Source organism: Colletotrichum scovillei (assembly GCF_011075155.1).
Source record: "Colletotrichum scovillei strain TJNH1 chromosome Unknown Contig00006, whole genome shotgun sequence".
Classification (NCBI taxonomy): Eukaryota; Fungi; Ascomycota; class Sordariomycetes; order Glomerellales; family Glomerellaceae; genus Colletotrichum; species Colletotrichum scovillei.
The window spans coordinates 128484-153852 of NW_023336264.1; the positions used below are offsets into that span (position 1 = coordinate 128484).

Sequence of the window (25369 nt, forward strand, 5' to 3'; positions counted from 1 at the left end):
ATCCAGCACTCCATAGAGTTTGTACAACGTCGTCGTTCAACGGTTGACAAAGCCTCGGCATCCTTCAGCCCTATGGACTTACACCCTCGCCCTGCTCCAGCCTGCTGGGTGGAAAGCGTGGAACAACGTGGGATGTGGGTGTGGCCAAATCCGCCCCGTCGGCTCTGCACTAGACCGGAAAAACGTACGCACTGCGTCCTTCGCGTCAACTATTTGCTTACGTCCTGGACATCTTGGCCCTCTCGTCTGCCCCCCGGGTGCTCAATTTGTCCCAGTGTCAGCGTGGCCATGTCTCATTTCGCCTACCCTCCACACCCTATCTTGGAATATCAAATTCTCTGAATGTAGATTGGACAAAATCCGCGCGAGCCACACCACACCCGGCTGAGTGGCCCCGCGTTCATCGTCTTGCTATCCCCAAGCCTCCGAGATGGGGGCCATTTCTTAGCCTCTCAGTGTGCCCCAAGGCCTTTTGTTCTGCTCAACTTACGTGTTCTGAGTTGTCCGCTCGGCCGGGCCCGACATGCCTGCAGCCCGGAATCAAAAACCGGAGGACGTCGTCGTCGCTCACATGACGGACCACCTCGGCGGGACTCTTACCACCCCCCCTCAGTCGGCGAGTGACGCCCAGGCAGCAAGTCCAGGAATACTCTTTGGTACTGCTGGACATTGTACCGGGCGACTGACAGTTAGTTGAACAACAGGTCTCCGACTCATTCATGCCATCGGCCGGCCGTTTGACGATTTGTTGCCTGGCTTGACTGGTTACACAGCTGCTTTCAACGAGGCATAATCCCGCGTTCGCCGTTGGCATTCCACGTTGTTAACTGCCACACACTTTACCCGACCCCTGCCGCACTCATCTTGGAGTAGGATGTCCATCCACCCCTTCACAGCCATGTTTGCCTATTCCTTGCCCGCGGGGGCGCCCTTCCTACCCACTCTCTTGGGAGCCTTATGCCGAATCTGGTTGGTCGTTCCCGGTTCCTGGGAGCCTGACCGACAGGCTGTATGTGCTTCGACTTGCCTTGCCAGAAGCGGCTTGAGATCCCTACGGGAAGGGAGTACAAAGTTGATGTATCCTTTCGAAATACCCCCTTCCACCCCTTGTCACACGCGATATTTGGCAGATGAGCTCTGGTAGTCGTGTCACACAAGGCAGTAATCTTCGCGCTAAGCGCCAGGTCAGTTGCCGTTTGCATGTCTTTGGGGACATGGTGTCGGAGGTATAGACATGTTCCATGGACTAGCTGGGCAATGTTCAACGTTGTGGAGGGTCTTTGTCTGTGTATATGTCTTGGTGTACAGGCAGAGCCTCACGGAGGGTTCGTGAGGACGTATATAGGAGGCGGCTGGCATCGAGTCTGAATGTCTCAGATGGCAGAACTCTATCACCACAACCCTCAACCACTCCTAGCAAGACTCCCAGAAATCACTGAATCAGTCACTTCATCATTCACTGAACACACCGTCTTTGATACCACTTATTCACCAACTTGATCACAGTTGGCCCCCAAATCCTGAACAACTCCAACAAGGCTACACTATAAAATTACTCGTCTAGAGAGGCACACATTGCAACAATGCTGTCCACAATATACTCAAACATCTTTGACAAGACCAATGTACCAACACACATCTCAGACGAAGACTTTGAAGAGATCCACGTACCAACACACACTCTAGACGAAGGCTTGGGCATCTACCCAATCACTTTTCCCGATCCTCCTCCTACACCACCCGGCGGCGGTCCACGTGGACCTACCCCTTGGCCAAACGTGCCTACACCCCCGAACAGTCCCTAAATTGGGAGAACACTTCGGCCACGACAATTAGCTTGGAGATTCTTTGGTCTACACCGATACGTCCAAGCTGTTGTTCGTGACTGCACCCGTTGGGAAGGAGAAGAGCGGAAAGAAGACGGCGACGGCTGCTTCCGGTCAGAAGCAGGGCGCCGAATCCTCCTCGGCTGTCAATGGAGACTCGGAGACTATCGCGGGACCCTTTGAACTGCCTGGGTGTCCCGTTCAGGATCCGGCTGCCAAATGCGGGTCTTCAGCACCGCAGCCGCCGAGGTCTAAGGATCCTGCTAAGCGGTCGTCTTGATGGCTGCTTATACCTCAGTGCCTTGTCGACTCTTTCCTTGGCTCAACTCGGACCTTCATCCCTAGTTTCTACGATTCTCACTACGTCAACCTTCTCATCATGTCCTTCGTTCCCTTTCTTTTGTCCCCGTTTCACGCCCCCGGCATGAAGACACCAACACGGGGACCAGTACACTCGCAAAGCATACACTAGACTTGCATTCTCTGCGAAGAGAAAACGCATCATCCGCATATCATTAAGCAGTCGTTTTCAATGGTCTCTTTTCTTCTCTATTTCATAGCAGGCATTCATGGTATCGGGTGGCATTCGCTTTTTAAGTAATAGAGAAACGGACGCCCATGTAGTCAATACACTCATCAACATGGAGCTCAAATAGACTTATCAGCCTTCTTTGTGATATATCCTAAGCGATCCGAGGTGAAGAATGTCCTTATCCTATGGGGATTTGGGGGCCGTTAGCCCTCTCTTGGGTTGTGTCTCTTGAGATTTGCTCACTGGTTACTGAAACTGAATTAAAGTACGTGGGCAGAGAGAGTCGTCGTGGCTGTGGTGAACAATAACAGTGAGTTTACATGGCAGGCTCGTCTCATTACTATACGATCAGCATTCGGCCTAAGCTATGTTTGAGGGCTAAAGGGAGATGATTTCACGATTCAATGATTGAATACCATCTACAGTATCAAGGTGTGCTGATTGGGACCACCGGCTTAGTGGCTTTGATGTTGTATCTGAATTCACAAAGCAATTGAGTTGAGATGTGTGGCAATCCAGGATTCAGTAACGTTGAAGCCCTCGGCAGGCCCTATGACTTTTGATACATTGTTTCGCGTTTCTCGAGGACAGGTAATTCGACTCCATGCGGCTGTCAAAACTTGAGCCGGAACGTGATAATTTACATCATTCTCTTTCATTCTCAATACGATTCGGTCAAAATTCGAATACTACGCGCCTCTCTAACACATAATCTCGTTTCTCGATGATCATCCGGTAGCAGGTCAACATGACTTATCCCGTATTCATCTCGCAGGACCCAGGAAAACAGCATCATGGTCATTCATGATGACTGGGAAATACCAACGACATCCGCGATACTTCTGCTGAGATGTCGTTCTAGACAATGAAAACGTTATTTCAAAATCCTCGTGCTACTGTTCTACTTTCTGCCATTCCCAAGTCATCGAAGGCTAAATATCGATCAAGTTACAACACGGCGCCGCGCTGGACATACTTGCACACCTAATCTTCCTCAAGTCTAATCTACTCTGTAAGAGATAGAAGCTGGCGAAACTACCACACGTAGGAGGCAGGAACGCCAGGCTCGTGTGTTATTTTCCTAAATGCCGCTACGACTGAGCATTTGTTGTGTCCGATGGGCGTGGATTGGGATCGCAAAGTTCAACAAGGTCAATCTACCATTGACGATGTTGCTTTCGTCTTCAACGTTTTGTTTGAATGCTTGACAGGTATGCTGGAGCTCGTTCCACAGTCCTCATACTTCATACTCTCATTCGACAAGTCAAATTACCAAGAACACCTGAACAATCCAAGACCATTGCCCAAGGCGAAAGGCCTGTGGCGTTCCATGGGTAAGGGAAGTACCACTCGAGATTAATGGCTACGTTTTACTTCATGATTTCAAGTTCGAAAAGGCTGCCGTGACGCAGTGATGATGGGGCTCCATTGTTGTTCACTTTTCCTCACATTATATCAGTGACTATAGAGCACCCTCTCTCACATATAGGTTGTTAATTGGGATCTCAATGATGAAGTAAGCAGATCCGGCGAACTCTTCGTTTCTGTGGAGCTTCTATCGAGTGATAACGTGAAGTCGTAGCATATCTGAATCTAAAAGATTCTTCATGTCCCATGGTTCTTGGTGTTTGCCGGTGATGCGAGTAGCTCCAGTTATGTTGAACTGAAAATTCTCGAGAGCAGAAATATGAAGCCTAAAGAGTTGTATCATGTCACCCAAGATGGGGTCTATAATTCAAATGTTCAATTTGCCCATTTTCACATTGATCAACGAGACAACTCGGAGGCGACGAGGCCGGAGAGCCGGCAAATGTGGGTCGGATCCGGAAGCAGAACCGGCGGAGGACGGCTGCTCAACCGTCCCCGAAGCACCATAGAGATCGGTCTACGCCAGGATCACTGAATCCTTGCCTCAGCCTATCCAAGAAGACACACATCACTGAGGAACGAAGCCCTTTTTAACGCTGTCGGTAAAGGCCAACCTCTCATCGAACCACTACTGGTCCAGCTGCCTCAAAATGACAGTGCCGGTTACTTGGTCCATGTTGCTCCGCCCTGCCCCTAAACATCTTCTGTATTCGCCGACTTATGGAACGCCCATTGCAAAGCAAGAAATCACCAAATGAATGTCCAACCACGTGGAAGCTATTACAAGCTGAGGCAACTCATCGCTTCCAGCAGGGAGAGTGCTGATCAAGACAGAGACTCGAGAGCACGGGCGCCGCGGGAACACGCCATCAATGACCCCTGTAAAGAAATGCTGGGCAGGGCGTAACAGGGCAAGGGGGGGCCTGGCATCCAACTTGCATCTCGTGTTCCCGTGGTAGACCGCAGATGCGATGCTCCCGACTGGGATTCGCGAAGTGCTTCTGCAGCGGCCGCCTATTGCCGAACCTCCAATTTCAGTGGTCGTCACGATCCACGCTATCCTGCACTGCAGCTCGTGTTGAGGAGGGGGAGGGGGGAAGAGGACGCAAAACGTGTAACCTTGGCCAAGGCAAACTGGCTTCCTGATCCCATTACCGGATGCGCTACCTTGTCGTACGCGCAGTGTCTCGAATTCGGCCAGGAAGGCGAGGAAGCTCGTATCACACTTTTTGATAAGGCGTGAGAGATTCTTTGGTCAAATTGGCAGATCAGCCGGAATCCCTCCCAGTTTCCATGGAGCGCTCGCGCGTTGCTGCAAGTTCGCATTTCGTTGAGAAGGGCGGGCGGTGCCACAGGCGAGCGAAGACCACATCCCAAGTTAAACTCTATTCAACTTAACCTTGTATTTCAAAAGCTGATCCAGCCGAGACACATGGTGAGACCCGCAAAGTGATGTGTTTCTCAGTAAACTGCACAGCTTGCGAGCCGGACTCAAATCGCAGCGTTGTCCAGTTCACCACGCGACAGCTTCAGCCCCCAAAAAGCGTCCTTGAATGACAATGTCACCGCAAGAAGCAACCGCTGTTTTACCTTATCAAGAGGGCGCATTGGGGTGGCTGGTGAGCTGGACCGGGAACGTGGGCAAATGCGACCCTCTCTGTCTGCCAGTCCTTGCTTATTTCCTCTTGGCCGTGTCACTTTCCCATGCAGGGCTGCATGGGAGACGTGTGGACGTGTAACATGGGGTTTCTCCCTCGCCCCTGGGCGGTTGGTTGACTGGCAATCTAGCACTGCTGGGCCTCCTGTGCTCCAAGTTGCCGGTTTCCGCTCGCTATCTCTCGAGCCTCAAGCGCGATGTTGCTATTTGCCGGGGGCCTTGTTAACTGGGAGTCTGCAGAGGACTGTCGGCAGATCAATCGCCAACGTGTAACGGTTACTGATAGGTAAGTAAGCAAGTCTTGTTTGGCCTCTTTCTCGGACAACTTAGCCATCTCTGGCGTGCCTATTTCCGATTATCCCAGCAAGATTCGTCTTATGTTTGAATAGTGCTGACATTGACATGCCCAAATCGAGTGTCGACACAAATCAATCCAAATTTCCTCCTAGCTTCTGCGTCAAGCAGTCTGCAACTGACGCACTGTATAGTACATGTTTCTGTGAGCTGATCCAGCTAGCAAGACACAAATCTCAACCACGCCCTAGAATCAATTACATTGTAACAGTAGTAAACATCTTGCTCTCTGTTTCTGCCGGTGGCTTTCTGCCAAGAAGCTTCTCCCGGTGTCGCGGCACCACCCTAAGCCCCCAGTTCAATGCAGAAGAGAAGATCCTTCCCAGGGGCTCGTCGACATTACCTGCAGCCCAGGGTTTAGGGTAACCGCCGTTGGTCGTGCAGTAGGCCTCTCACAGCCTCTTTAAGCGGCTCACCCTTCTCCTATGGGCCGATCGCCGTCTCGAAAGGCTCATTCGATGCTCTCATTATTGCTGCCGTTGTTCTGATCGGGTTTTGGATCTCCGACCCGTGCCGCGTTGCCGTCGTGCGTATTTTCGTGAGAGGAACATCTCCTCGAAGTCTCGACGTCAAGTGAGGCTATCCGCTCTCATTTGAGCAGCCCAGTCGTTTCCCATCTCTCCTCATCGTATTCTTCAATCCTTTGGCCGACTATGAAGATGCTGCCCGCGCTCGTTCAGGCTGGGTTGCTCGCTCTCTCATTTCTGATTGAGACTGTCACTGCCCAAGAAGACGACCTTGGGAGTGTTCTTCAGTCACAGTCAAACTTGTCTACATATTATAACTTGATCAAGGTAAGCCTCGAGCGTCAAAGGGATTCATCCTAGCTTTTCTCAGTTCCGAACAATTTCTGTATCTGTGCGAGGCCATAGAGTCTAACTTCCAGCAGAAATACCCTGAGGTTATCCTCAAACTGCCAAATTATGATGGTGTCACTGTAAGTTATCATGAACCTCGTCATCAGCCACGTCTCGACTCATAGGCAAACAATTTTCAACTTTCCTGACCAATACTGATTAAACTCTCAGATTGTTGCGCCGTCAAATTCAGCCTTTGATAACATCCCGGGCACCCAACTAAACGGCATCTGGAATGAATCAGATGCCTCCATCGCCGTCCCCATCCTAGAATACCACATCCTCCAAGGCACAGTCTCAACCGGCGCCCTTGAATCGGGGCCGTCCGTCCTCCGATCCTCGCTCCTCCTGAACAAAGCCTGGACCAACGTAACCACCGGACAAAACGTCCTCGTCAACAAGCAGCCGGGCGACGTCATCGTCTTCACCTCGTCCGAGGGCATCCGCACCACTCAGGTCGAGGGGGACATCAAGTTCGCCGGCGGACTCATCCAAGTCGTCGACAACCTCATGATCCCGCCTGCCAGGCTAGAGAACACGACGGACTCGTTCAAACTCCCGGCCTTTCTCGGCGCACTCTACGCCGCCAATCTCATCCCATCGATATCAGAAGAGAAGAACGTAACAATCTTTGCGCCCCGGAACGAGGCATTCCAACGCGTCGCTGGCTCCCTGAATAGCCTAGACGAAACCGCTCTAAAGAAGTTCCTAAACTACCACGTCGTCCCCGGTCGAATCCTAGCCTCCTCGGACCTGAAAAACGGCACCAACCTCACCACACTCGCAACGGAGGACATAAGCGTCATCCGGTCCGGCAACAACCTATTCCTCAACTCGGCGCAGATCATCCAGCCGGATATCCTCGTCGCCAACGGTATCATGCACATCATCGACAACGTGCTGAACCCAGATACCCCGTCCATGACACCGAACCCCAGCGCCGTCACACAGGCGCCGGCTTACCCTGAGAGCTCGGCGTCCGGGCTGCCGTTCACGACGGCGATTCCCTGCACAGTCAGCTGCCCTGTGACGACGACTGCCAGTCCCACGGTGGCTTCGACGCGGTCTTCTACGATGGGGGTTAGGACTACGACTAGCCCCGGTTCGGCGGTGCGAACTGGTGTGGCTGCTGGTGCGGCTCTGCTTGCGGGACTTGCCGCGTTGGCCTAGACTTTGGTTTGTTGGACCCGGCTGGTTTGACAAGGGAGCGTGAGACGACTATACCGCCGTGTTAGATAGAATACCTTAATATTTAGTACTGATGTACAGCTTCAAGGGCCTAATTTCATGTTTGGTCAGTTATACGATGTGTTCTGAAGTGAGTGACAAGGTAATTGTGGTTACAACCTCGTTTGATAATAAAAAAGTGAAGATATTGTAAGGTGCGATATCGTGATCGTGAATGCAAAATGTTTTAGATTTCACTTTTAGTAGAACTGACCGCTTATTCCACACTGTATAAATGCATGTCTACTGCATTGCCAAGTTAACTTCATGTCCCAGAACCAAATCTGGGTTGATTACACCTTTGATACTCGGCCGACGATATTCACGGCGTTTCCAGACACGCCAAGTTGCTGGTGACTCACAACTAAATGAAGTCTGTTGTCTAGGCCAACTTTCATTTCCAACATTGATAACCATTGCTTGCTAATCTTTAAAAGCTTTCGAACTTCAAGACCGGAGTTTTCTACGTGTACCATAAGGTGGGAAAAAACTTTCCGCTAAATATGACATTCCTCTTATATCCTTTCAATCCAACGTAGTCTTGTTGTGCAGTGGGCTTACTCTCAATGCGTTTCCTTCATGAAAGGCCAGTGACTATCTTGCCATCTAAGTATTGCTAATACTACTGCTAACTAACTCGATCACAAACTGCCGGGTCGCCTCAACCATCTCGTCTCCGAACTCTACTCAGGTACTAGATGGGACTTCAGGATGGACTCGTTGGACAGCCAAGAATAGGCATCGTGCTCGGAACTAACCCTGGGCAATAATCAGGAAGGCTTCAAGTAGCCTTGATGGTATCGTTCATTGCAATATCCGAAGTTAATCTATGTTTCATGGCTAGGCTCTGACTTATGATACGGTTCTTCGCAGAATGAATGACTCCAGAACACGTACGAAATCAGGTGACGCACGACGAGATATTCTATCCCGAAGAAACCGGAAGATAACAACACTGTGTGTACATAGTATGACGGTACTTCACGGCTTCATCTATACTGCATCTAGCAATAAGCTTTTGCATGTAATATATCAGACCTGCATCATCAGCAGACCAAGACTGTTGATTTCGATATGCCATCTTTCGAATTATTCGGGCTACAGCTCGACAAGTGAGACCTTGCAACAGTCAACCTTACAGGCTATGAGACTGAAAAGCGAAGCCATGACTCTATTGGAAGCAATCCGACCGTTCAATGTACGCCAAGCTCGTCTCAGTTCATTGTCACCTTGACAACTGCATCTTTGAGGACAAATACTTATCAAGCGGTACTACCAATAAGACCACTGGCACTGGCACAATCTCATCACAGCAAGTCAAGGCCACCGCCACATGCCTACATCTCGCCACACTAGCCAAGTCACACTTTCCCATTGTCAACCGGCCAGCACATACCCAGAACGCCAGCATCTGTCAGATCACCGGGTACAGCGAGAGACCCTGCTTCGGGCGTGGCAAAGTCGCAAGAATGCACGCCCAGCTGTCCAGCTCGCCCGGGATTTGGGCCTTTTAGCCCTCCTGTAGAGAGTCAATGCATTGCATGCAGAGTCCCCTGTTCTGCCTGCAGCGACCAAAAGCTATTCATCTAAGTAGGGTTGCTGTCGACCAAAAGGTCAATTTCTGCCTTGGCACAGCTGCAGATGACTTAGCCTGGGTCAACCACCCAACAAATTGTATGCCTCTCGATCTCTCGATAACAACGCATCAGCCGCACAAAAACAGCTATTATCGACAAGTGAATATCAGCAGACAAGCTTACACGCACAAAGGTTGGATACGGACGATGGGACGTTGCGCCTTCGGCTGTTGCCTCAACTGAAACATACGTTCTGGCTGGCATTCTGCCCCAAGATAACGGCACAACGGCCCAGACTTACGAGCTGCGAAGTCTGCTCGATTGGACCACAGGTCACCAGCTCTAAGCCAACCCCAATGCGAGACTTGCGCAGATTGACGTGGTGGGCAGAGGGGGAGGCGTCGGGAGGGTAGGGGTTCCTTTGCCTTCTCGATGCAGGCGCCTTTTTCTTCCTAAAATAACCGGTTAGGCGAGCTGCAAGCCTGACTGGCCGGGTGGAATCGAAGCCAACGTAGAACACGAGAAGGAGGGGCAGCCATGTCGGCCTGCAAAAGGCGGGGTTGATGAGCTTGTACGGCGACTGACTGGCTCGTCCAGCCACCACACCAACGGCTTGAACGACATGCTCATGGGCTCATTGCGCTGCGAGACCTTCAAGCGTCAGACTTCGATGCAACGTCGACAAAACCTTCTTGAGGTGTGTGGCAAAACACAATCATGCTCAGAATGAATGGCAGTATGTTTGTTGGAGTAGTCCTGTGATGGACGAGCTAAAGCCCGCGCAACATCCTATCGACAGGCAAGCAACAGGTTATCGCACAGCATGGCATGGCTTCACGTGCTGATTCGGCAGTGGTAGTTCCAGAGCGTGCCACTTACAAGCCGCGTGACGATAGCTCAACACATGTACTGTAACCAAAGCATTGAGACATACCGACTCCGCGGAACGGGTTCAGTTGGGGAGTGCTGCCGCACGAGATAATTCCCTACGGAAAGAAAAAGCCCGACGGAACATACGCCCGTTGAATTTCGATGAATGAAGCCTAAGGTGATGGATATGGTCTAATGCGACGAATGAGAGGGCCACAAAATTCTGTCCATGGTCTCCTCACGGATTGCCGTACTGTGATAGAATAGCAACATCAGCTCGGCTGGCCGATATTGAGACGCTAACGCATGCTAAATGCAGTGTAATCGGCCCTCTTGCTTGTCTGAGGCCTGCCAACGTGCCGACTACACTTGCATTGCAGGTGTCTTCCTGCAAGATAACCGGCAAGAGCCCTGAACGTGATGAATGTGCGTTATAGAAACTGAGGCTGAACAGCTGTCATTGTATCGGTTCACTGTATCAGTTTGGAGATGGCTTGCCATATCTTGACACCGACAAAGGCAGCGCTCCCGAGTTGGGTTTACCGGGTCACCATAAAAGGCAAGGTTGTATTAACGAGACAAAGAAAGACAACCGCCGCTTCGCCGGGGTCCGTCCCGGAGGCGTCGATCTTCCGAGGATGGGCCCAATGGAATTTCCTAGCGTAGGGATAGAACCAAGGATACTGGAGCTCAGAGTCGGAAGTGTCATGGAGCATCCGACGGCGGGGCCGGTAGAAGCACTCTCGAGGCCGCGATCAACAAGTTGACCTCAGTTGCTACTCGCCACCCTTGGGAAACATCGGGGAGCTAGAAGCACACTCCTTGCCGATCGTCGAATTCAGCTCCAACTTCCAAGGCGGATCGTCCGAGCTGCTGGGACAGAGCACGACTATGTAAAGTGCTCCATGGGAAAGGGCAAGGGCATCGTTTATGTTGTATCCTTGGTCTCATTGTAGAAGGCCTCTGAGCTAGTGTTGATGATGTCAAATCTCGAAGATGTTTTGAGTGAGTTGAATGTATGATTCATCTGGTTGGTCAACCTGCTGGCACCAAATGGTGTAAGCAATGGTTTTCCAAGGAAATCATCGTCCGATATTCTGCAGCTCTTTGACACGGAGCTGCTGTGTGCTTGAGCTTTGGCTTTGGCCCCGGGAGGCCTACACTACCTTACTTCAGCTGAAGGTTGTTTGCTCAGTCTCGTATTGGGGCCAGGACGATGGCTTTTGGTGAGATGCCGTAAGCCAAGACAACAGGCGCGCGGTGGGCCTTTGGACGCTGGCCGAGTCTGTGTCTGGCACCTGGATAGGAGATGGTTCGAGTTGAGCTTTGACGCCATCGCGACACGACGGCGACGGTCTTGACGTGACGGTGGAAATTGCGGTAGGGAGGCCAGGAGGGGGCCAAGACGGGCCATGACAGACCGGCTCAATACTGTCGGGCGCTATTGGAACTAGTCCTGAATAGGTAGCATCCCTTATCGTGTCTTTTTCGTCCGACCAGCGACCACGTCAAGGACCAGGGTGCCAGCATAAGAGCAGACAGGGGCTTTAATGCAGGTACAAGGGCATCGTTGAGCGAACTGGCCGATGCATGCACGCCACTGAGCTAACGAGCGTACTAGAACAAGCCGCATGGGCAAATCTCTTGCTGCTTTTCCTGGCCACCTGCGTACACAGTGGATACGGAGTACAGTTGCTGCTCTTTGGTGAGCTGTGCCCCGAGAAGCATAGGGAACTGGAACCAACCCGCCCGAGGAAGCAAGGTAACGACGGCAAGACGGGAAGCGGGCCAGGCAAGGGCCAAGGGGTGCTGCTGGCAGGCGGAGACTGAGGGAGACCGAGAGCAGTCGGTACTTGCGATGCTGCCATTATATGCTCAGGGCTGAAGGTGAAGCGTTCTGCAGTGTTTCAATAGTGAGGTTTCGTGTTGGCCGTAGTTGCGGTGCCGGAGGGCATTATGAGATAGTGATCCTTGACTATTCTTGCGAGGTCTGCTCCGTTCAAGGCGGCGTACATGGCGAGAGCTGAACAAGAAGCGCCGAGATGCATACTTAGGTTTGGTGGGTGATGGAGCCCATGGTGCGTGTCAAGACTATCTTGGGTGGTAATATTGGGCAAACGGCGAGGCCAGACCAGACCAGACGAAGCGGGACTGGAGTGCTTCAGGTCTGGATTGATCGAGGTGAGGGCGATGGGGAGGCCGAAGAAACGAACGAGGATTGTCGTCGTCGAAGTGTTTGTGAAAGAAACAAATGCGGCCCCGTCCGAACTAGCAAAAGACCGGATCCAAAGTTAACGACAGGAGGTGGGCAAGCTGAAAGGCGATCGGGGAGGGGCGCCGGGGGTGGTGGTACGTGGAGAGGCAGAAGAAGAAGAAGAAGACGATGGGAGGAAGAGAGGAGCAAGAAGACGCGACGAAAAAAGACTGCTGAGGGGTGTGCGAGCGAACGTGGGAGGAGGAAAAGGACTTCGGTACGTACAGTGCGCGGACTTGGTTGATGATTTCCACCGTGGCTGAATTAGGGGTCTCGACGGCTGAAGTTCCACTGTAAGGCAGCGGGTCAAGCGCTGAATTGAGCTATCCTTTGTACTGTATGAAGTAAGCGAAACTGGGTGAGATACGCACTGTCAAAGGTTACACCTCCCAAAATAAGCAGAATGAGCAGAATGGGCAAAAAAGTACATTGGCAGAGGTACCCGAATCGCACTTGACCTTCCTCATCTTAGCTCGCCCAGGAGGAGCAAGAGCGCCTTTGATCTACCTGCGTCTTCTCCTGTTGGCGGCGACCTGAGTCCCTGACCTTGCCTTTTACCTCCCCGGTCTCGCCTTTTTCCTTCAAGCCCAGCTGGGATTTCTTTCTTCTCTCCTTCGCCTTGTCCGTCGTTGGGAACACTACAAATCTTTCCCTTGCCGCTCTTTCTCGCTGCCGTCTCGAGGATTTACTCATCTGCACTGGCATTGCGACAACCGGCAAATCCATAGACGATTCGCGGCCTTACATTCATTATACCCACGCTTGCTTACCGTCGACTACCTCGAGGAACAAGTCCTATTCCTCCGCATCAAGCCGCAAGGCCATTCACTTGTCTCGCCAACCTCAACCCTCTTCCATAACCCATCATGGATCAGGACCAGTACAACCAGGGCTACTACTCCCGCCCAGCAGCTGGATTGCCTTCACAGGCCACCACTGCCACCGGAACCCCTCTTCGCCCCGGCACGCCCAACACTGAAAACAGCCGTAATCCCTTTGGCGATGGTGTCGAGTCCCAAGCTTCTCAGAGAGGGCCCATGGCCGGTACACCAATGGGCACGAACCCATTCGGCACGCCTGCCGTTTCCCGACCTGCCTCGAGCTTCGGCTCGTCCAGTGCCATCGGCGCACGCTTCGATGAGCGATCCCAGCGGTACTTTCACTCCAGACGTATCCGCAAGGAGGATATCGAGAAGCCTTGGTTGGACAAGGCCGACCCCAAGGAGAAATGGGTCACCATCATTCCTATTGTCGGTATCTTTATTGGTCTCGCCGTCTCTGGCTTCCTCGTCTGGGACGGTATCAGAAGTGTCGTCAAGCACAAGTACTGCCCCGTGCTCATTGAGGATTTCTCCGGCAGCAGTCTGGACACAAACATCTGGACCCAGGAGGTGCAAGTCGGCGGCTTTGGGTACGTTCCCTTGATTACATTCCTCTCACCCCGCATCACGCTAATTGAATTCCAGCAATGGCGAATTCCAGATGACCACTGCCGACAACGAGAACGTCTTCCTCAAGGACGGCAACTTGGTCATCCGTCCCACTCTCCAAGACTCCGCTCTCATTGAGAAGGACACCGAGATTGACTTGCTCAAGGACGGAACTTGCACTTCCACAGAGTTCTCCGCCTGTGTAACTGCCACCAACACCACTTCTGGCAACTCTTCCATTGTTCCCCCTACCAAGTCTGGTCGCATCAACACCAAGAAGGGTGCCACCCTCAAGTATGGCCGCGTTGAAGTTGTCGCCAAGCTGCCTAAGGGTGATTGGCTCTGGCCCGCTATCTGGATGATGCCCGTCGAGGATACCTATGGTGCTTGGCCCCTTTCGGGTGAGATTGATATCATGGAGTCTCGCGGTAACAACTGGACCTATGCTCAGGGCGGTAACAACATCGTCTCCTCTGCTCTGCACTGGGGCCCCGACCAGGCCAACGATGCCTGGTGGAGAACCAACAACAAGCGTCAGGCTCTGCACACGACCTATGGTGATGAGTTCAACACCTTCGGTCTGGAATGGTCCCAGAAGTACCTCTTCACCTACGTCAACAGTCGTCTGCTCCAGGTCCTCTACACCAACTTTGACGAGCCCATGTGGAAGCGTGGTGACTTCCCCCAGACCAACTCTAACGGTTCCCGCCTGGAGGACGTCTGGAGTCAAACTGGCCGTTCCAACACTCCCTTTGACCAGAAGTTCTACCTCATCATCAACGTGGCCGTCGGCGGTACCAATGGCTGGTTCGAGGATGGCCAGTCTGGCAAGCCGTGGGTTGGAAGCAGCCCCAACGCCAAGAAGGACTTCTGGAATGCTCGCGACCAGTGGTACCCCACGTGGACCCAGCCCGAGCTCACTGTCCAGAAGGTCTCCATGTGGCAGCAGTGCGACGGCAACGAGGAGCTGTAAAAGCCCGCTCGAATGGCCATTTCTCTTTTTGAACTTTTCGCACATTTACATATAGACGGCTACATGCACAATTGGGATAGATGACGGGCGCGCGGTGCGGCTTTTACAACGGAAGGCGATTACTCTGGAATACCAACTTGGGATTACTCACCCAGGTGCTTTGAGCACATGTATTTGATGACAATATCTTGGGTTATGATTAGGATATTGGGAGATGCAAACATATTACCATCTAATGAATTTGAAAACTTACATAACCAATTTCGTATGATTCAAACAATTCTTACCCACAGTAAGGTTATCTGCAGCTTGGCTGATAACTTCCAAGCTTCAACACTTCCAAGAGGCAGCTAACACCAGAGTCTTGCCACTGCCGGCAGCTTGAGATCCCTGCATTTCAAGACTCAAGGCAGGTATATGGCCGATGCAGTCATCACCACCACTGTAACCGACACCAGCCAGCTGCTGTCAGACGGCGCATGCTACTCACCTTGACTGTTCGTGGGCCGTGGCTCCCACAGTCTGCAGATGCTACACTTCCAAGTTCTGCCTTGAGTTGGCTGACTTATCACAGCGCCCGGCCAACACCTGTACAACAAGGGCCTAGAATCGACAAACCCAGAAAAGACAACCCTGCGGCAGGCGACTGGTGCATTATTACAGCGTCGGGTGGCAGCAACACCCAGTTGTGACAGCCTGAAGCCAAGAATCAAGGGTCGGAAGACTGGGGACCTTGGGAGCCGGCCGTAGCTCATCAAATCACCATCCTGGATGGATCGTCGCGGAGTCTTTTTTTACGTCTTGTTTACCTTTGCCAGGTTTTCCTGATGACACTGGATGCAATGCTACTTTCTGGTGATTGTTCGGGCGCAGGGCCTTGCCACCGGCACCACTGGGCATCTGCTAGTATCCGGCATTTCTTGCTTTGCTAACCTTCGTTCCCGTCAGAAAGCCATTTGCCCTCCAATATCTGTACTTTATTTGCATCCTCCTTTGATTTCGGCAAGGCGCACTGAAATGGATATAATAAGATTGAGAACTTCATTAAAAACATCAGCCTTTCATTAAGGCAGCGGAGATCTCAGTGTTACAGATACACAAGATGACTAGGCCCTGCGAATCTGTTGTGCATGTTGCTTCTTTTTTTTTTTTCTTCCTTAAACATAGGTCTCGGGCTGCACAAGCTGGGGTAAGTCACGAATGAGACCAATTCGCCCCCCTTCCCTCCGAACCGGATGTGTGTGTGTGAGACTGTCCCGCATCAAATATAGAGTTGAAGAAAGACCTCGTGGAGCGAGGGATAGAGCATGGGGGAGGTTTGTCTTGGGGGTACTGGATGGTTGATTGATTGTGGCGATGTCATTTCGTGTCTTATACCAGATCTGCCGTGAGTCGAACATGGCATCCCTTCTGCGTCATCAGTGTGATCAAACATAAGTACTATCTCTGTGTGATGAGGAGCAAGAGCTGGAAAGATGAACCTCTACGCCGTAAGGGCGAATACACCAGATGGCAGCCCCGATTGACCGGGAGAAACAGGGCTCAGAATCTGTCCGTGAGCCCTTGGCTGTCTCTGTTTCTACGATGTCTCCATGTACGGACAATTTGTCGTGAGAGCCGTCCGTGTATCAAAGCAGTAGTATCCCAAGGTGTTGGTAGAACCCACAAGTTCAGGTTCAAGGTGAGCTTCAGGTCGATGACACCTTGGGGTCACCGCAGTGGATACCTCTCAGTTCACCATGGAGAGCCCCAAGGTGAAGCGGCCGCCAATCTCGATCCTCATCACATAAAGTGGGAACCAGAAGGATTTAATCATTCAAGTCTAAGGACAACAATGAAAATACAAGGTTATGAGCAAGCTTATGGGAAAAAAGTGGTGAACATACCACCCAGATCCACAGCATTTCCACTCATCAATGGGATAAGAAAGATCCATTAGATATGGTATGTGGTAGCGGTCGATCACACCCACACATAGCCTCGGGCTCTCAGTAATGATTGAAGACTCACTGTTACTTCATAGGGAACGGATAAGTGATGCGATGTTGATTCGGTGGGACTCGGTCATCGCGGGAATAACGAACAAGAGTGCGAAGATGGAAAATTGGTACTTTTGCGAGGATCCGTATGATAAGTGTGTTGATGAATTTATGGATGAGAGGGGCTGTTTGTTCTGTTCCCCCTCATCCACCGATGGAGCATTCGTACAGAATCCCGCACCAACACTGCACAATGGGAACTTGGCCAGTTGGCGAGTGCCCGACTGCTTGGGAATCAGGGAGCCCCGGCAGAGATTGCTACTCTCCCGGGCGAGGGTTGCCGACCGAAGAGCAGACTCTCCAGGGCTCTCAGTCTCGAGGCTGTGCTGCAGTTTACGGACGGAATTTTTTGATGCGAACGTGATGTATCTCGCTCACTGCTGAATGCATGTTACCACATGTAATATTTTGCGCATGGCGTCCGATACGGCCATGCGTCGCGTTACACAAGCGACGCAAGCGCAAATACGAGCTGCCCCGGCTCCCGACTTCCTTTGTCACAGAACCTTTCGGTGCGAGCCGTGAAGTGAAAGAAAACCGGACGGTCCCAGGCCCGGAATCGCGGCAAGGCTGGGCAGCACAGCACAATCTTTGTGCGCGGGCGGCCCACGATTAGCGATACTGGGTCCAGCCGTCGTTGCCGATTTACACGAGTTCCCGACTGTTCGTTTTGTCACAGACACAAGCTGACGTCGCCTACTATGCCACGGACCCTTTTCTTGGTATGAGATCTTGTTCATCTTTGATCCTTCAGGTCGCCACAAGATACACACCTCTGACACGGTGGGCAAATCTGGCGGGGGCAAGATACCGGAGCGATTGCTATAAGCAGGGAATGTCCCGCATCCCAGGGTCTTCGTACACGTGTAAATTCGTTTGTCCTGGGGTTTGCGATGGACAAACGATGGAGAAACGCCGCCTTGACCTCAGCTTGAAAAATGGGCTGATGGAGCTTTTCGATGGTTTGTTTCCTCTTGCCAGAAGTGGATTGCAAACACGTCTCGTTGTGCGGCCTCTTTCGAGGTATCCAATTCGTATGGGTCTGGGCCGGCCTGGCCTGGATACTCTCCGTAGACAAGGTCACAGCCCGACAAGGGGTCGTTCACGTTTTTCTCTCCGAAGGATCCGCCCGCGATTTTTTGACTGCCCACAATCCATCTACCCATGCCGGTGGGTCGGAAGATCACCGGGACCCGAGGAATTTCGCCGACAAGCTAGATCAAGCTACGGGTAGTATTTTTTCCCAACAACCTGAATGGGGACAAAAGATAGGAGCTGAGGCGTGCCGCTGTCGCCGGCATACTGCCGTCAAGGGTGAGCTGTCAGTCACACCGGACGGCAGGCCTGTCGTGATCCTGGCCGTGTAAGTGGGCGGGCGGTGCGTGCGTGTGCGTTGGAGCCGCGGTGCCAAAGTTGCTCGCTTGAATGCTCGGCAGATGAGTCGAGTACATCTCTACAGCAGACTGCAAGGCCACAGCAGGACTTGAACGGTTAAGGTGAGATAGTCGGCTGCCGGCAACATGCTTCCGCCGCCTGGAGGATTGCGAAATCCTGCTTTGCTATCACAGTCGAGTCTTATCTCGACAAGGGGTGCGAAAGGTGTGATTGAGGACCTGAAGCCTGCAACTTGATAGTGGAAAAGACTATGGTTGACGACCGGGAAATGCTCGCACCCGACAGCATGGATGACACTGCTATTCTGGGAATAGAGAAGAGTGTGAGACACAAAGTGACAACGGTCCACGGACAAAGTCGCACGCGTCAGTCGACGATGGTCCAGAGCCGGTCGACGCGGACATTTATGGTCCAGAGCCGGTCGACGCGGACATGCGGAGGGCGGATTGAGGTGAAATTGATGGCGCGAGTCGCCTGGGACATCGTTGTACAGGTAGTGTCGTCGCGGCTGCGGCTGAAGACCCTGGACGATATTGGACTTTGACAACGACAAGTCTGGAGAGCCCACCTCGCTCTCATTCACCCCTCTCCCCCTATTATAGTCTACCTCTCTGTTTTCAATGAGCGGATAGTGCGTGCGCGGAAAATGGTCGTAGCTAGAGGCGAAGCGAGTAGAGAGGCCGCGTAGTGTTCTCCTGGAAATAAGAGCGCGCCAAAGTTGCGTTACCCCCTATCCTCACTTGGGTGGAAATTGTCACTTTAGCCACGATATCTGCCATCCCAACATCGCCCGTCGCTGATTGGACGTAAAGAGCTGGGCTAGTGGGGGAGAAAGGGAGGAAAATGAGGTGTGGGCTGTGGCCCAGTGTGGCTGCTGCGGAAGCCTAGAATTCAGACAAAAAGCTTATATGTGCTGCACCGTCGACAGATGGTAGGCTTGACTCGACAAGCGTACCAGGTTTGGCCTCATTGGTGAGAATAAGACGGGCGTAAGCATGCTATCGACGGGGGATGAGGCCTTGATTCGGCGAGACGCCAACATGGCGAGATTCTGATAGAAAGTGCAATTGCGATATCGATAGTTGAGCGGCGAGTCCAGGCAGTGTGGTCCTTGATAAGCTTAATTGCGTGAGATGACAGGGGCCATGCTGATATTGGGCCTTGACATGCTCGCTTCGGCGTACCCCTGCCTATACTCCATGTGCTGTCACTTTTGCTGACAGGTGCTGTGGCAATCCAGTCTGCATCGTGAAAGGCGGCGGTTGAGGCATTCAAAGGCGAGAAGGTGGTGGGTTGATGAACAGGACCGCCCTCTCATCCAACGTAACGGGCCTTTCCAAGGGTATGCCTCGGAGCCGTTGGGTTCATGTTCGCAGCGCGTCATATCTCACTCCTGGCGTCAGTCGCCACAAGCCATCATCTCGATTTCTATGCTGTTCCTGTGGAGGGTTCAAACGGTCAAGGAGCTGACTGGTTGAGCACGCCAAAGTTGGGTGAGAATGTGCATGAGTGTGTGTGAGCGAGTGTGTGTGAGCGAGTGTGTGTAGTGCGAGTGAGTGAGTGTGTGGTTTGCAGTGGCTTGGATTGGCTGGAATATACCCTGGCCAGCATCCTTCTCTGCTGCTGCTTGATGCAAGTTCCTGCCGAATACGAAGAATTGGCGGGTTGGGCACACTCAAGGATAGACCGCCTTGAGAAATCATTAATTATCCGTCGTGTTTATTCTTTTTCTTTTTTTGAGGATCAACTCACTGTGTTTTGCTTTCGGATGGGTACATGCAACTGACCCTCCCCAATGTATAGGTAGCTCATGGTGATGGTGTGCTCGTACCCGCAAAAACATGTCGGAAAATTTGGAGATCACGCACGAGAAACGAATATCGGGTCTGGAATTAATCTTGCCGTGCACCGAGTGTTCAGCTTCCAGCGGGTCTGGTGGGCTCTCAAGATGCTAGGAGCATCAATGATTTGTTACGTCAGCCATGGCTCAGAGTGAAACGCCCGTCGGTGAAGGATCCCAATGTTGAGCAACTTCGGCCGAGTTGCCCGCCCCCTTGCGCGACCAGCAGAAGTGCTTCCCTCAAATCCATGGCTATTTTGTGTGCGAGTCCATCCTCCTGGAACTGTTGATAATAGACTTGAGATGGCGTGCTGGATAGTGAGAGGGTCAACCTGAGCACCGCCAGATCTCTCACAAACACACAGTGATCGACCATATCCGACGGCTTAAGGTGATGTTTCCACAGACTAAAAATGTATGACGTGAATGCTGTCCTCGAGGACTGCATCTTGCAACATGCTGGAGAAGATACGAGATTGTTAGGCGTTGCAGTGCCTCGCAGCCCCTTCTCAGAGGGCAACAATGGACAAAGACCCGATCAGCTCATGAGAAACCCACCCTCCTGGTCGGCCAGAGTCAGGTATTGCGCCGCCGTCTCATCTTTTCTTAGCGGTGTCATCATGGCTTTGAGCGCCGCTCTCAGTTAGCTTGCTGGTACGCGGTACTTAGCTTTGGGCGTTCCAGAAGCTCCATCTGTTTTCTGTTAGCGCCCCATAATATTTTCATTTTTTCGAATATTTCCTTTTCTCTGCCGTCCAAGAAAAGACTCTCTCCTGTGGCTAATGAGCCGGGCACCCGTTGTTCGTTTGCTTAGCGTGGCATGCACCCAAGCATGGACGAACCCCTGTTCGCACAACGGGCCCATGCTATTCTCGCTGCTTTAATGGGCCGTGAAGAGGATGCTGAGGTACGGATACTCTTTCTCATTGTGGGAAGCCCTGCGACAAGCTGGGTATATCGCTTTCGTAAGGCGTGAGAAGAACGGGTACGTTTCTGTTGATCGACTTTTCGCTTTTCGATATGACCTTATCTGGGTCTCTGCCACCCCCGCGAGATTTCATTCGGCACGTCATCCTCAACTTCTGGTAAATGTCACTCAGCTTCTTTGTTGTTCGCCCTGAGGCATCGGAAATAGTCCGGATTCGGCATTTTTGTGTCTTTGTCTTTGCAGCCGCAGCGTTGTAAAACAGTTGGAGAGTTGCCAACATGAGGCGTGGCAGCAGTTTCGTGCACAATGGCTGTGCCCCTCCCACCAAGAGTCTGGTTCTCTGTGGGCATCCTGATGCATCACGCAGCCACGCAGCGACGGCCAAGGGTTCAGCTTCAGGTTGTGGCTATTGAATGTTAGCACCTCCGCTGGTGGGGGCACTTCTCAGCCAGCCTGAAGTGTTAACATGTGGTCTCGGCATAGCTGGATGAGGCATCGTGCAACACATCTAAGGATATCTGGTCCTGTCCTGTGAACCGATAGAGTGACAGACTAGTGGCGCAAGGAGATGAGGGCGGGCGGCTTCATCCACATCGCTGGAAACCGCCCTCCAGCCTATCGCCTCAAATCTACTTGGATGCTTGATTGTCTGGCTGCTGAGATTAGCGACATTTGTCGCAGTTGTCGATGGCTAACAAAGGGACGCTGGTAGGTAACAATGACCAGGCGTTGACTGGACCCCGAATTCCACGTGATAGGAACGACATCGCTCTGTCGAATACCAGCTCCGACAAGTGCGGCTGAAATTTCTCAACCGTGACAACAGCTTCTATACTAGCCGAATTCTTCGGATTCTCGCACACTGGCGAAAGATGCTCAAAAAAGAGCGTGAATTGATATGGGGCTTCATAATTCGGAATTCGACGTTTGGCAGCCATCTGAACCCGTTGATACTGTCAGCAGCGAAGGCATACGCCTCAGAGCAATGCAGCAGTGGCCCAATACGATAATGCAAGTCCCGTTGATATCACATCTCTGACTCGAGACAAGAGGCGTGCATTTGCCTCAAGGCCAATGCGAGCTAGTAGCAAATTCTCAAGCAGCGGCCACATGTCATTCGTGGCGGTCTGCCGTTATTCAGCTCTAGTGCTGTGATTGATGCAGACAAGAATGGTTTGGTGTATCCGTATCGGTAATCTGGCAGATATGAGATGTATGTGGTGTGCGGCCTCGTGGGTCTTGCTGTCTCGGGCCAATACTATCACTGCATTCGTAGAACGTCGAAATCTTCGGTGCTTTGTGCAGCGTACGGGGCCGAAGGCGATGGGGTCATGATGAAGGCTCTCGGTCTCGGACGATTTTCTCAGGTGTAGTGGTGCACGTGGAGGACGGTGAGGGAGAAACAAAGAGACGGGTAGATGCCAAGCAGCAACGGGGCCGGCATCAATTCGGGATACGGACCGGGTGGTAGGAAGTGACACGGGTGGGATTGCGAGTTTGACAGGTCGGTGATGTCGATCCCTGAGTGGTCGGCAAAGCGTAGTCGCAGATGCGGCTCCCGCTCCCAAGATGTCGGTGTGTGCGTGAGGTCTAAGAAAAGAAGTGTGTTCCGTTTGGCGATGAAATTCCTAAAGGCTGAAAGGAAAGCAAGCGGGAGAGTAGACGGAAGCAGGTTAGAAGGGGCCATGAGTGAAAATGACAGAGCGCCACCCCGGTAACCGCTCACCAGCTATCGGCCGCCATGGCTACCCGCGTCTGTTGATTATCAAAGCCCCAAAGTCCCAAGTGTGAAGTCTGGATTGGCGAGCTTGCGTGTTCTCTGGTGGTAGAAGAGGAGAATGAGGTGAGGAAGCAAGTCCGAGCCCAAGGACCCAAAAGGTCAAGATGACGAGCCAAGAGACTACCATCTCAGGTCAAGGAAAGAACCTAACATTGCTAACATTGGGTCGCCGAAGAAGCGGTGCCTTCCACTTGGTCCCGGCAGCACCTAGCGTGTTTACTTGGTGTGTCCGAGGGCCCCACATTTGGCACGAGTTCCCCATCAGACAAGGGAAGGCACAGACCAAGACAAGTCTTCGGCCCAGGCACAGGCGCGGCGCTAAAGTAAAGTAAGCGGAGCCCGGTGGCCCGTCTCTTTCCATCCTTGTCAATCTTCGGCCGGCTGGCTCCTTCCTCACCCCTGATCCCGGCCCTCACCCCCTGGTACCTTATGGAGTAAAGTATGTAAGTGGGCAGAGGCAGGAGCAGCAGGGCAACCTCCCACACCCCTCCTTCTTTCCCTTGTTCCTTGCTTTTCTGCTTGGAACGACTTCTATTGGCCCAATGTCTCTCGTAACCCGCAATAATTCTTACTTGCACCTTCCCATTCAGCACACAGAGTTGTCCCTTGTCCTTGGCACGTTGGTACGGGTAGCCACGATGTCCTCACTCCTCGGTCGTCCTTTCCTCAGGTTCCCCCCCAACTCCAAACTCCCAGAGCCACGCCCCCTTGTTCCCATTGTTGCTCTTGCCGTATCCGGGCATCATGGCTTTCGGCGCTGAAAAGTACGTTGTGGTTTCTAAGGTGGTTCCTACCGGTACTCCGTAGTTTCTAGTTTTTTTTTCACTTCTCTTTCTTCCCCTCTACCTTAGCCTCTCGATATTCACGTTATTCTTCCGCGTGGACTAAACCCCTTGAAGCCAAGCTACCAATTTCCACTGCAGGCTTCTATACCCAGTCTCGTCTGCACCTTGTCCCATTAAACCACTGCATCGTCGCCCTTATTTTTTCATTTCCACCCCGAGAGGAGAACGTGAGATTCCCAGTTATTGCTGCTTTTCCAAGCGCGCCTTTCTTTTGCATCCCCCCTCCTCTACGGATACGCTCTATTCCCCCTCCGATCCCTCGCTTCGTCCACACTTCAAACTAGTGATCCCAGCTTCAGCGTGGCGAGCACCGCGAAGATCTCCAACAACCAGAACACGGCTGCTACCATACCTACGTAGTAGGGTCGCTAGCACATCGCATCATATCCCAATCGACGGGAACCTAGACACGCCCTCCCACGAAAGTAGAGACAGACGCCTTCCTAGATAAACCGTGCAGACCAGGGCAGCGCCCCAGCGTCCGATTGTTGTCTTTGCCCGCTCTCTCAGCATCCAATTCCCAGAACCTTGGCTCGCCGTGCCTCATCCGCGCAACTGTAACTTCGTAAACAGAGAAGGATACTATCGATACCTTAGGTACTGTACCCATCCAGTCCGTCCCCTCGCTTATACGATATACCGGGCGAATCTTGCAAATCCCATCACCACGTTCCCCTCTCACGTCCCATCCCGTTCGCTCCCCTCGGCAACAGTGGCAGGCCAGCAGCTCGTCTAAGGTGGGCAAGGAACGGTGTATCCGTCCGTACCGCTCGCCGTAGGGCATTTCCCGATTCCCTTCCCATCATCTCACCCCCCCTTGCTCTGTCTTCTGCCTCTAGTCTATGCTCTAGCCAAAGCTTTTGGGTCTGGCTAGTAGGCAAGACTTCTCCTCTCTTACTCAACCATCCTACCAACTAAGGTATTACCCACTCACTCTCCCCCTCCGCTGCCCACCAACCTGCGCTCGCTCTGTCCGCCGGGTCCCTCGCCTCCAAGACTGGCCTGTTGCGCTATCCGTCTGCACACCCACCCCTTGGTCGTGTTGGCGAGGCTCATCGACGCTTTCCCCGATTGGACTGGCCTTGTTTCTTGCCGCTCCTCATCCTCCTCCTGCTGCTGTGTCTCTACCCTCCTCAATAACCTCTTGAACCCTCCCTCGTCTTCGACCACTATTTGCCTTGCCTTCCCTTCTCTCATCCCTCGAGATCGTCTACAAGACTAACCCTCAAGGCGCCCATCAGAGACCTCGAGGTTGTTTGCACTGTCTCGTGCCTCCTCTTAGGCTTGACTCTCGCCCTCCGGTCCACATTCCTCGACTCGACTTTAATTCGACTCGATCCGACAACTCGGCGCCTTTGTTCATGCTTGCTTGAACATTTCCATACATTCGCTACTATCAGCCTCTGGTTCCACTCGGAAGCCTACACACTCGCTATCACTGCCCACCTGACCTCCCTCTCAACCTGGTCACTTGCCTCAGCTTGGGCTTCATCGTCTTTTCAAACTTACTTTGTTCGATCCGAGTTCGAACACGGCCTGGTCACTTGCCTCAGCTTGGGCTTCATCGTCTTTTCAAACTTACTTTGTTCGATCCGAGTTCGAACACGGCAGCGCCCA

At 52.4% G+C, this 25369-nt stretch overlaps 2 protein-coding genes across 2 annotated transcripts; both read left to right on the forward strand.

Moving 5' to 3' along the window:
- Nucleotides 1-6390: 6390 nt before the first annotated feature.
- Nucleotides 6391-7764, forward strand: HER10_EVM0002131 (fasciclin domain-containing protein; the record flags this gene model as incomplete). The annotated part of the gene is made up of 3 exons (XM_035471856.1): nt 6391-6531; nt 6627-6674; nt 6766-7764. 3 exons carry the CDS (start codon nt 6391-6393, stop codon nt 7762-7764), a joined length of 1188 nt encoding a protein of 395 aa, XP_035332240.1.
- Nucleotides 7765-13054: 5290 nt separating this feature from the next.
- On the forward strand, nt 13055-15152 carry HER10_EVM0004335 (beta-1,3-glucan-binding protein). The gene is made up of 2 exons (XM_035473984.1): nt 13055-13933; nt 13989-15152. The coding sequence occupies exons 1-2, from the start codon at nt 13389-13391 to the stop codon at nt 14923-14925; spliced, it is 1482 nt and encodes a 493-aa protein (XP_035332486.1). The 5' UTR covers nt 13055-13388; the 3' UTR covers nt 14926-15152.
- The last annotated feature ends 10217 nt before the right edge of the window (nt 15153-25369 follow it).